Source organism: Triplophysa rosa, unplaced genomic scaffold (assembly GCF_024868665.1).
Source record: "Triplophysa rosa unplaced genomic scaffold, Trosa_1v2 scaffold410, whole genome shotgun sequence".
NCBI lineage: Eukaryota > Metazoa > Chordata > Actinopteri > Cypriniformes > Nemacheilidae > Triplophysa > Triplophysa rosa.
The window spans coordinates 46,361-59,680 of NW_026634411.1; the positions used below are offsets into that span (position 1 = coordinate 46,361).

The 13,320-nt window shown below is 43.4% G+C and overlaps 1 protein-coding gene across 1 annotated transcript; it reads right to left on the minus strand.

The window, feature by feature from the left end:
- Positions 1-15: 15 nt before the first annotated feature.
- Positions 16-13,199, minus strand: LOC130550721 (dimethylglycine dehydrogenase, mitochondrial-like). The gene is made up of 17 exons (XM_057328212.1): positions 13,143-13,199; positions 12,948-13,086; positions 12,020-12,213; positions 11,830-11,928; positions 11,587-11,751; positions 11,304-11,508; positions 6,629-6,877; positions 6,318-6,516; positions 6,067-6,236; positions 5,482-5,635; positions 4,891-5,056; positions 4,681-4,811; positions 3,981-4,198; positions 3,724-3,881; positions 2,294-2,353; positions 956-1,090; positions 16-594 (listed from the first exon to the last, which is right to left on the minus strand). The coding sequence occupies exons 1-17, from the start codon at positions 13,197-13,199 to the stop codon at positions 376-378; spliced, it is 2,718 nt and encodes a 905-aa protein (XP_057184195.1). The 3' UTR covers positions 16-375.
- Positions 13,200-13,320: the final 121 nt, after the last annotated feature.

Consider the following 13,320-nt stretch of genomic DNA (forward strand, 5'->3'; position numbering starts at 1 on the left):
AATACTGTTCAAATTGTTCTTCATTCAAAAAAATCATGCAAGACACACAATTAAACCGGTCAAAAATAAAGTGTATTTCTTCAGAATGAAACTTCACAGTACAAAGATAAACAGAACGTATCATCAAATACCAGTGGAATCCTTCGATGTGTAACTGTGAGATTTATTTCAGTTGATGTGCACATGTGTGGTCACTTCAGATGGTTCACACGGAGTAAAACATCAAGACATTGTGTTTCTACAGCAGCATTGAAAACTTTTGTACCCATAAAGATGACTTCAGCGTTGATTAAGACGTTCACAGATGAAGTCTTTCCTGACAGCACCATCAGACCAGAAACTAAATGACACGGTGAAACATTCAACAGCAGTCCATCACTGGATCTCCCTCTCGCTCTTCTTCTTCTGCAGTCGTGTTCTGGCGGGTTCCGTGAGAACCAGTGGCTCCTGACTGACCGTGGCCGGGTATTTCTTACCCAGAAGTTCCACTTCCACCTTCTGTCCGATGTTCAGCAGATCCCCGGGCAGATAACCCAACGCCAGACTCTGATGTGTGCTGTAACTGTACGACCCTGATGTCGTATTTCCAACCACCTCCATGAAGAACAAACACAAACATCAGAAACACGTCTCACACATGATGAACAAGCACATGAACTACTATAAACCAGATCAGATATGAAATATTGAAATATTTGTGATGATTGAACACGATTACTGAATCATAGGCTCAGTGAATCTCAACCTTCAGTTCTTCAGATGATCTGAATGATCTTTAACATTATTAAAAGAAAAGCAGTGAAATGACTGAGAAGTGTAAAGAAGAGGTGTTGTGTGCTGGTGTTTCATAAGCGAGATGTGAAATATCCTGACTGATGAAAGTGGGTTTCTGCTTTTCTTAAGATCACATTTACACATCACGAGTGCTGATGAATGCGATGAGTTCATTCTTTACTTTGCCGTTGTGCCAGATGGTTTCATTGCCCTCGGGGTCGATGTGGTCTGTATGTAGTGTGAGGAACGCCAGTTTACGCTTCAAACCCTGAGACTTGATCTCCAGCAGAGCCCGTTTCCCCATGAACTCTGCAGACTGATCCACACCAAACACACATCACGTCACATCACATCACGTCACATCACATCACACATCAGCTCTTGTTTCATTGGCTTTTTAACAGCAGTGAGACCTTCGCTCAAGTCTCCCGTTTCTCAGATGTTTCTCCTAAAAACAGCCCATTATTCTCACATGTCTCATCTGCAGTCTCACAAAAAAAATCACTTTTTCATCAAAATCTTTCAGCTGCTCACAGTCATACTACAGCTCTGAACTCTTAACATGTCCACATTTCACTCATTTGTCTTGCATGTTTAAAGGGGTCATATGGCGTGAACACGTGTTTTTCTGTGTCTTTGGTGTGTTATAAGTTGCTCATGCATGTATTAGACACGTATAATTGCAGAAATGAAAGTGTGGGAACAAAAGATGCATTCTATGTAAAAGCGAATGCTCACCCAGACCTGCCTGAAACACCTCGTGTAGCCACACCCCCACAAATCTACATCAGCTGGTGGTCTGATTGGACTAAGACCGCCCAAATGTAGATGAAAGTAAGGTGGGCGTACCTGTCAGTACAATTGAAGAGGAACCTGATGTTCCAAATATGGTCAGAGGCGTTACATTTCCCTCACACGCTTGCAGTATTCCACAAATCACTACGCACTGGTGAACTGGCCAATCAAAGCACACCTCACTTTTCAGAGCCATGAGCTTTGTAAAACATCTGCACGTTTCAGAGAGGCGGAGCAAAGAGGAGATACAAACATGCACGGTGTGTGGAAAATACCTTAAATCCTGTATACACATTGTATTACATCTAAAACAAACCATAATATTCCTTTTAGCCGTGTCATATGACCCCTTTAAAGCCTCCTAAAGCATTAAATGCCAAATGAATAAATGTAAAGAATTAAAACAATTGTGTTGTAAAGAATTGAGATTCAAATGAAACATAACTGAGATATGATAGAGCAAGCTCTGAGAAATGACGTGTGTGTGTGTGTGTGTGTGTGTGTTCATGTTTGTATATCCCGGTGGGGACCTAAACCTGAATACACACCAACACATGGGGACTCGTGTCACCGTGGGGACCAAAATTGAGGTCCTCATGGGCACAAAAGCTTATAAATTGTACAGAACAATATTTTTAAAAATCTAAAAATGCAAAAAGTGTTCTATGATCTATAGGTTTAGGGGTTGGGTAAAAACATACATGTGTGTGTGATCTGTCATCACCTTATTGAGTTTAATGAAATAATCCAAACCAGCTTCAAGAGGATTTGTGTCACAGTTCATCTGAAATCAAAACATGGTCAGTCACTTCATACATTCATACAGTCTGTGTGAGAGAGAGTGTATTAATATGTGTGTGTGTTTGTGTGTGCGTGTATCAATATGTGTGTGTATATTAATCTGTGTGTGTGTGTGTATTAATGTGTGTGTTTATATATTGATCTGTGTGAGAGAGAGTGTATTATATATGTGTGTGTGTGTGTGTGTGTGTGTGTGTGTGTATTAATCTGTGTGTGTGTGTGTATCAATTATGGAGCAATTTTATTAATATGTGTGTGCGTGTGTGTGTGTATCAATATGTGTGTGTGTATTAATTTGTGTGTGTGTGTGTGTGTATTAATATGTGTGTGTGTATATTAATCTGTGTGTGTGTATATATATTGATCTGTGTGTGTGTATATTAATATGTGTGCGTGTATTAATTTGTGTATGCGTGTGCATATTAATATGTGTGTGTGTATATTAATCTGTGTGTGTGTATGTATTAATGTGTTCGGCATATAATGTGTGTAATGTGCATGGCTATCTAAGTGTGGCTTTGTATAGGTGGTGACCAAAATGTGAGTCCGCTGGGCAAAAAGCTATAAATTGAAATATTTTTAAAAATCTAAAAATGCAAAAAGTGTTCTATGATCTATAGGTTTAGGGGTTGGGTAAAAACATACATGTGTGTGTGATCTGTCATCACCTTATTGAGTTTAATGAAATAATCCAAACCAGCTTCAAGAGGATTTGTGTCACAGTTCATCTGAAATCAAAACATGGTCAGTCACTTCATACATTCATACAGTCTGTGTGAGAGAGAGTGTATTAATATGTGTGTGTGTTTGTGTGTGCGTGTATCAATATGTGTGTGTATATTAATCTGTGTGTGTGTGTGTATTAATGTGTGTGTTTATATATTGATCTGTGTGAGAGAGAGTGTATTATATATGTGTGTGTGTGTGTGTGTGTGTGTGTGTGTGTATTAATCTGTGTGTGTGTGTGTATCAATTATGGAGCAATTTTATTAATATGTGTGTGCGTGTGTGTGTGTATCAATATGTGTGTGTGTATTAATTTGTGTGTGTGTGTGTGTGTATTAATATGTGTGTGTGTATATTAATCTGTGTGTGTGTATATATATTGATCTGTGTGTGTGTATATTAATATGTGTGCGTGTATTAATTTGTGTATGCGTGTGCATATTAATATGTGTGTGTGTATATTAATCTGTGTGTGTGTGTGTATTAATATGTGTGTGTATATTAATGTGTGTGCGTGTGTGTGCGTGTGCGTGTGTGTGTGTATTAATTTGTGTGTGTGCGTGTGCGTGTGTGTGTGTATTAATTTGTGTGTGTGCGTGTGTGTGTGTATTGATCTGTGTGTAACACCTCGGCGCCCCAAGCTCTGAATCCTTTCTCCAGTCTCAGGGAGTTCATGGCATATGTGCCAAAGTTATCAATCCCCTCATCCTGTCCGGTGCCCATGAGCGCTTCATACACCGCTGACATGTTGCTCATGTCCATGTACAACTCCCAGCCCAACTCCCCTACAACACACACACAATAAAACCCACAGGTTTACACATGTACACAAACACTGCATATATTGTCATGCTCATTGAGGGTTTATTGGCATGACCGCTCACCCGTGTAGGAGATCCGGACGGCCCGGACCAGAATGCCGGCCAGCTGAATGGATTTACACTGCAGGAATCTGAACGCCGCATCGCTCATGTCTTCATCTGTCAGCTTCTGAAGAACCTTGCGGGAGTTCGGCCCGGCGATGCCCAGAACACCCATCTCATCCGTCACATTAAAAACACTCACACGATAACCACCATCAGACACCTGACGCTCCATCCATCTGTCACACACACACAATAACACCGGTCAGCATCAACACCAGAGTGCCGTTGTCAGGGTGTTGCTATGCAGTTCCTCAGGTCTGTATGACATTGTGGTTCAAATCTCAAAACTATGAATGAGCAACAGTGATGTCTCTTTACAGCAGTGGTCACCAACCCTGCTCCTGGAGATCGACCGTCCTGAAGATTTCAGCTATAACCCCAATCAAACACACCTGAACTATCTAATCGAGGTGTTCAGGTTTGCTGGATAATGACAGACAGGTGTGCTGAAGCAGGGTTGGAGCTGCAGTCTGCAGGACGGTCGATCTCCAGGAACAGGGTTGGTGACCACTGGTCTACAGTGTAAATGCATTTCATTTATCCAGAAGGGGGCGCTGAGAGCGTGTTTGTGTTGAGAGGGAGCGTGCTGCTTTCTGATTGGTTGAGATGAAGGGGCAGACACCAGACAGCTGCATTACTGACACACACACACACACACCGCAGATCATGCAGCTCTGATCCTGATCCTGTGATGAGCAGGAACTCTCCAGGTGCATGCTGGGTAACCGTGACCTCAGCATAGACACGCCCCCGCGGGGTCAACATGTGACTGATGTTGGTCTGACCCACCTGAGAATGAGAAGTAAACAACATGACAGATCTCAGTATGAAGAAAGTCAAGCGTGAGTCTTTATTAAAACGATCCGACCTTCGGCAGGCTGTTAGCCAACAGTCCATCCAGCAGCTTGTGTGAATCTTCCCCTTTCACTGTGAATTTCCCAAAAGGTGAAAGGTCGATCACACCCACTCTCTCCATCACCAGTTTACACTCACGCCCCACCGGTCCAAACCAGTTAGTCCGTCTGAAACTGGGTCTGATGGAGAGATGATGAATCAGTTATGAGTTTCTCAAGGGTTTGTGTTACTGAAGTGATGTCTGGAGGTCATCTTTGCTTTGAATGTCCCGCGGCTGCAGGATGATTATACACACATAGAAAAAACACTCAACTCGCTGGACAATAATAAACTCCAGTGTCTCAGAGAATGTGATATTCAAGAAGTAAATCAATCGAACACGCAGTTGAGTTTTGTCAGTTATGAATATTTTGTTGAGTACAGCAGTCAGTCATTCTTCTCTTTCAGTACGGTACGGTTTGCTCATGTGTTGTGTTGTGTGTGACAGCGGGACAGGTTGAGGATCAGCAGCTATGTTTCATTTCTAAAATCTAAAGACAGCCTGTCAACATTTGAATAATTCTTCGTGTGTGTGTGTGTGTGTGTGTGTGTGTGTGCGTCTCACTTGTATCCAGTGTCGTCTCCTGGTTTGTAGAAGTAATGTGGCTGCTCCCAGCCCGCGTGGAAACCCATTGAACATTTATCCTTTAATAGCTCATAAACACCACTGACTCTGTTAGTCGGTCGGCCTGCAAAACGCTCCTCTTTAGGGTAACCCACTGAAACACACACACACACACACACACACACACACACGCATGTCTGGTTTATTATCTCCGTGGGGACAGTCCATAGGCGTAATGTTTTTATACTGTACAAACTGTATATTCTATCCCCTATCCCTAACCCTATCCCTAAACCTAAAGATCATAGAACACTTTTTGCATTTTTAGATTTTTTAAAAATATTGTTCTGTACAATTTATTAGCTTTTGTGCCCATGAGGACCTCAATTTTGGTCCCCACAGTGACACAAATCCACATGTGTTGGTGTGCATTCAGGTTTAGGTCCCCACCGGGATATACAAACATGAACACATACAAACATGAACACACACACACAGAGATGGGGTTAATTGACACGTGTGTAGTGTACATGCTTTTTTCAGCCAAGCACACACGCCGTGCGCACACGTGTTTCTCAGACTCACCAACGTTGTTGAATCCGTAAGATTCTCTGGCTTTGGCACACAGGTACGATGCGCTGGTCCACTGACCATAGCGGTTTGGGTCACATTCGATGAGGTCATACGGCGGCTCTCCGCTCATGATCCAATCACTGAGAAACTTCCCCACCCCTCCAGAGTGAATGATACCATACCTGTCAATCAAATATTTGAACATCTGAACAACTTTTGCATTCAGAACTCGTGACATAAAGCAGTGTGTGTTGTGTGTGTACCCGAAGCCGATGGCAGTCCAGTAGTTGCGTGCGCCCTGGTGCGGTCCGATCATAGGCAGCAGGTCAGGAGTGTATGTGATTGGTCCAGATACGATGTTAATGATGTCGGCGTTCTTCAGAACCGGCACCATCTCCATGGCCATTTCCACGTGATCCATGATCCGGTCCAGATCAGACTCAAACAGTTCCTTACCGAAACCTTCAAAACACACAACAAGTCACAGAAGAATTTGTGTCACAACAGTTCTGAGACTGATTCTACACGATCCTACGGTTCTTTGCGTGTTGTGTGTCATCTATGGTGCGTTCACCTGGAGGAACGCCATCTCTGATCCACGAGTCCTGCAGAACCATCTTCTCCTCTGTCTCGTAGGGTCCGAAAAGAAGGCCGTCCCGCTCCTGACGCAGATAATACGAGCCCTCCAGATCTCTGATCACAGGAAGTTCTTTCTTCAGAGCTTTGACCTCCGGAACGGTTGCCGTGACGACATACTGGTGATGTACAGGAACAGTGGGATGCTGAAAACCGATCATCTGACCCAGCTCACGCGCCCAGAAACCTTCAAACACGACGGAAAGAGACGACAGGAGTTATCGCTCATGCCTCAGGAGACTTACAATGAGTTAAAAAAACAGCTGACTGAAAGTGTGTGGAGACATCGCAGGAAATCAAATCATGTACAAGCACACAGTCTGAGATCTCATGTGAAACACCAGTGTCTTTAAGAAAGAAGAGATGTGATGTGTAAACAAATCCTCATGCACACATTCCACATCCACTGACCTTTGACCTCTTTCTGTCTGACCCATCAGAACCACAAACAGGACAGATGATGATTTCATTTATTCATCATTGGAGTTTGGGTTCCTCGCCACAGCAGGGCAGTGTTGGCTTGCTCACCGGGAGACTGCATTTATTTATTTATTCATTCATTTATTAGATATTATTTATTATAATCAGGGGTGCACATAAGTTTTTCTATCTGGTTCTCAAAAGAGCACCTGGAGATTCGGTTTGGTGCTCACATTGCACATAGTGTGACAAATTATATTTACCTATTAAAAATAAAAGTAAAAAAGTAGTTACTTTTTAATGAACAATAAACAAAATAATAAAGTGGGATAATACTATATTTATTTTACTTTAAAGTACACTTAAAATACAATGATAATGTATTTCTTCTTGTTTTTCGTTTTACATTAGTAAATATTCATTTTCAACACCAATTTTGAAACCTAAAACAACAACCTTTTTGGTTTTTGGCAGGTTGCTGGGAAGTGCACTTGCGAGCGCACATGGAGACTTGCGGTGCGGAGCTGGGATCGAGTATAGCAGAGAAACACAAGCTGCGTGCAAGTGTCAAGTTTAAACAGCTTGTCCTCTTAGAAAGTTTAAGAGAAGCGGTGTTTTGGTAGACGAGCAGCGCAGTTCCAGTCATTCACAGTAGTGGTGGGCGGATCGATCCTGAAGTATCGATACTTTCGATACTGAGGTTGTATCTTAAAGGATCGATCCTAACATAAAAATATCGATACTAATGTGTTTTTAGTTTTTACTACTGATTTTATTTATTTACTAATATAGCTAATAATTGTATAATGAAGAAAAACTATTTCCCATACACCTAGTTTTGCACACGTTGCTCCTCCCTGCCCTGCTGTGTTTTGTAGTCCGCTATCACGTGACTCAGCAGCCAAGCGCAAGCGCGCAGACGCAGCTGCAGCCGGCGAAAAGAAGAGGAGCATCGTGTGGAGTTATCACCTCGGTGAATAAAAACACTGCGAACTGCGATGTATGGCAGTGGGCCTTTGGGGGTAAAAAGCCAAAGATTGAAAGTACTTTATTATTTAAGCACTTTATTTACTTTGTGTCTCAAACAATTGTGTGCACTTTGTTTATAAATTCACTTAAAAAAGTGTAATGAAAGGGAAACATGTTAATTTGTTCTATTATTTTGTCTAAACATAACACTGAACAAAAACGGAAAAGCAGTTTTAAATCTTTGTTCTTGAGTAATAATTTTGTCACTTTGTTTTTTTTTAAAGCTAGAGAAGTAGTACTGGGATAACGAGAAATTGTTTTGTAATATATCGTTTTTCTGTTCTGTTAATCTGTTATTGTTACTATTTTCCAGTAATAATTTGGTGCAAAGTTCAGTTTGCAAATTCGATTACAGGAATAAATAACTAAATAAATAGATTTATTTGGTTTAAATGATGTCCAGTGTTTTAACATCTACATGATTAATTAGCCTACAGGCACATTAAGAGCACAAATCACAAAATATTTTAGTGGTCATGAAAATGTATTCAGATTTAGCATATTAATGATGCATTCATCTGATAAATCATGACATTTCATTTACAGGAAAGTAAATGTAAGTTCAAGTGAATGCTTTTTAAAAGTAAAAAGTATTGGTATCGATAATCGCCAATACTGGCCCTGCATTTACTTGGTATCGGATGGATACTAATTTTACAGATCGCCCACCACTATCGCACGCAGAACGAGCTGCGGGGCCCATATCCACACCGTTTGCGTTCCCCTGTCTGAAGAGCAGCTCCACAAAATTAGGTCTGGTTGAAAATGTAGCAAGAGGTATTTTTCAAACACATAGAGTAAAACCAGTGCACATTGTCACAAAACAATCAAAAACTAGTTTTGATGAGTATTTGCACCAATGTTATCCAACTAGATACTATTGCAAAGCAAAAATATCCTTGATAAACTCATGTAGTAAGCAATGCAGCGTTCTAAACTGTATTTACAGAGATTTTATTTTGGTCGCGCTGCACCGTGCGCACCACTTATTGTATCCCTGATATAATGATCTTGCTTGGTCTATAACACCATCACTGGCTGTGTTTTACTTTTGTGTTTTCTTATTGCTCTGTAAGCTGCTTTGGAACAATGCACATTGGAAAAGCGCTATAATAATAAAATTGAATTGAATTGAATTGAATATCCTCCCTTAACTCTATAGATCATCTGAGGACATTACCAATGACCCAACACACGCACACGCACACCACAAACCGCGCACGCGACACACCACACGCACACCACGACACACACACACACACAACAGGCTTTGGTTGACTATCCCCGTGGGGACAGTCCATAGGCGTAATGTTTTTATACTGTACAAACTGTATATTCTATCCCCTATCCCTAACCCTATCCCTAAACCTAAAGATCATAGAACACTTTTTGCATTTTTAGATTTGTAAAAAATATTGTTCTGTACAATTTATTAGCTTTTGTTGCCCATGGGACCTCAATTTTGGTCCCCACGTGACACGAGTAATAAAAAAAAAAAAAAGGCGTTGTGGCTAATGGTTAGAGAGCGGACTCATGACCAGAAGGTTGCCGGTTCGATTCCAGGGCCGGCGGGTAACAACTGAGGTGCCTTGAGCAAGGCACCTTACCCTACTTGCTCCCGGGCGCTGTCAGTGATAGCTGCCCACTCTCCGGGGGTACGTGTGTTCACTACTCTCTGGATGGGTAAATGCAGAGGTCACATTTCGTTGCCTTGTCTTGTACATGTGCATGAAAATATTGAACAAATCTAAATCTAATATGTGTGTGTTGTGTTGTTTGTCCACCGGGATTATAACATGACACTACCCCCAGAAGCACGCACCACAGTGATCGTCATCACCGTAACCACCCACAACTACAAGTAGAGTGTGTGCACCCACCATCAAAAGGAGCAGATAGTTAGTAAAGAATGAGTAGTTTTTTTGCATGTTCGCATATTTTCCTGTGTCTTCTCGCTCAAATTTCTTGTTACTAATTATAACTCAGGGTAATGTAACACCACAACACACAACACACACACACCCACACACACACACACACACACGACACGCTTTGGTTGACTATCCCGTGGGGACAGTCCATAGGCGTAATGTTTTTATACTGTACAAACTGTATATTCTATCCCCTATCCCTAACCCTATCCCTAAACCTAAAGATCATAGAACACTTTTTGCATTTTTAGATTTGTAAAAAATATTGTTCTGTACAATTTATAGCTTTTTTGCCCAGAGGACCTCAATTTTGTCCCCACGTGACACAGTCCCCATGGTTTAGGTCCCCACCGGGATATACAAACATGACCGCACACACAGACAACACACACACACACACACAACACACCACACACACACACACACACACACACACACACACACACACACACACACACACACTGAGGGTTTGTAAACATCATCAACACACAAACTGAACTCTGAAACAAAAATAAAGTGTCCAGTGGGTTAAGTCCAGTGAGAGGCGTGTGACACAACACCTCTGACCATTGGCTGAAAACTCAACTGTTGACGAGAGCTGATTGGCTGATCGCGTGTGAGAGAAAAAATGCCAAAAACTAATAAAAACAACTCTGCAGAAACCAAAACACACAAACACATCTGAATCTGAATCAGCACTCTACACAAATCCTCTCATTTATAGAGTCGTAATAAACATCAGAAATGACTGCAGAAATAATCCACACACTCCCACACTTACACGCACACACGCGCACAGAGACATGATGATGATGATGATGTGTGTCAGTTATGTCAGTCTCCAGACTGTGAAATACAGTTGTTTGTAAATAACACTGACAGTGATGTTTACACAAACAGACGGGTCAGAATGGGAAACCTACACATGTTTCACACACTATGAAGAGTTTGGGATATTTGAAATCTATCTCATTATAATCAGACATTAGACTGTCTGAAGGTTAAACACACACACACAAACACACAAGCAGAGGGTCAGTGTGTGTTTGGGTTGTTATTGGTCAGTGTTGACCTTCAGACCCCGTGTGACTGCGCAATGTGTGTCTGAATGTCTTATCACCGCTGGTTAAACAACAGCACAACTACACAAAACATCTGTGCAACACACACACGATGTGTTGAGTGACATCATCATATGTTTAACAGAGAGGGCTGTGGGGGGTGTGGCCTAACCTGTGGCGTTGACAATGCGATTGGCTCGGATGGTTCCGTGTGGAGTCTGGACATCCCATCTGCCATCAGCGGTGGGCGTGAGACCCGTGACCGGCGCCGGGTGATAGATCTGAGCGCCGTACATACGAGCGCCTGCCGCCAGAGCCATGGTCAGAGAATACGGATCAATGTGACCATCGCCGGGGTTATAGAGACCCGCCAACACCTGAGACCAACACGAGACAGAGATGAGAGACGTCCAGAAAGAGCAGAAACTGAATGAAGAGATGTGAGGTCACGGTGCCTTGTTCATGTTGAGCAGAGGAAAGAGCTCATGGATCTGCTCGGGTGCGATGAGAAACTGTGGTGTGGGGTGCCAGTGGGTTCTGCTCATCTGATATTTCAGCTCATCCACTCGGACCGGAGAGGATGCCAGTCTGATGCTGCCGGGCTGATGGAAACCCACGGCCTACAACACACGACACACATCCACCAATCATAGAAGCCCAACACAAATCCTGAGATATCCTGATTTCTGAAAGCTCACCTGTCCCGTCTCCTCCTCCAGCTGCTCAAAGAGCTTAATGCTGTAATAATGAATCTTCTTCAGATTGATGCCTGGATGATAATATGTGGTGAGGCCCGCCTACAGATGACATCATCAACACACACATGACCACACTGAAGATTGATATATATATGACATCATTGACATGATAATGTTTCAGTGCATGTACCGCGTGCCATGTGGACCCGGCCGTCAGCTCGGACTTCTCCAGCAGAACCACGTCCTTTTGTCCGGCTTTAGCCAGATGATACGCCACACTGACCCCCACACAACCTCCACCAATGATCACAGTCTTCGCTGAATCCTGCCAGCGCCTGCTCAGAGCCGCACAACCTCCATCACTGACAACAACACAACACAACACTTATACACAACACACAACCTCCACTGATGATCACAGTCTCTGCTGAATCCTGCCAGCGCCTGCCCAGAGCCGCACAACCTCCATCACTGACAACAACACAACGTCTTGGTTATGGATGTAACCTCTGTTCCCTGATGGAGGGAACGAGACGTTGTGTCAAACCGACAGATGGGGTTTGACTTGAGAACCTATCGTCTTCCGACTAACTTTCGAAAAGGCCAATGAAATTGGTGAATGAAATTTGCATGCCGGACTCCGCCCCGGATATCCAGGTATAAAAGGAGACGGCGTGCTGCATTCATTCACTTTTTGGGCTGAGGAGCCTGAGAGCATCTCTCGACTTCTGCAACGGGCGGCTAGCGTTGTGGCATGAAGGACACAACGTCTCGTTCCCTCCATCAGGGATCAGAGGTTACATCCTTAACCAAGACGTTCCCTTTCTGTCGGTCTCTCGACATTGTGTCGAACCGACAGATGGGGTTCCTGTGGAAAATGCCACAGCGCTGTGCCGCGTCACAATCTCTAGCAAGCGACGCTGACTGGCCTAGGCGTGTCAGACGTGAGCGCTAGCGTAAAATTGTAGCCGTCCAGTGGAGAGGTAGGGGATCCCAGAGCTTTTTGACCAAAGGTGGGAAGCCCCTGCCACCGGCCGTCACGGGCAGAGACCTTCTTCTCTAACGGCAAGAAGCTGCCCGGCACCGTAAGGGCCACTGGGGAAGCGCTATTTCCTCACTGAGGAAACGTGCTACGAAGGCCACTTCCTGTCGTAGGGAGGAATTCAGTGGAGTCACCAACATGGTCTCGCTGGCAGGGGAGAACTCATGGGAGGAGTGTGCGGACTGTAAGGGTGTACCGCAAGAGGTGGAGCCCACCTAGGGGAGGTCATGGGTTACCATCCTGGGAACCAGACCATGAAAATACATCATACGGAACCGCCCTGCTGGGGGGTTACTACGTGTGGGGCACTAGGTCCGGTTAGAGTCATACGCTAAATAACTCCGCTNCACAGTCATACTACAGCTCTGAACTCTTAACATGTCCACATTTCACTCATTTGTCTTGCATGTTTAAAGGGGTCATATGGCGTGAACACGTGTTTTTCTGTG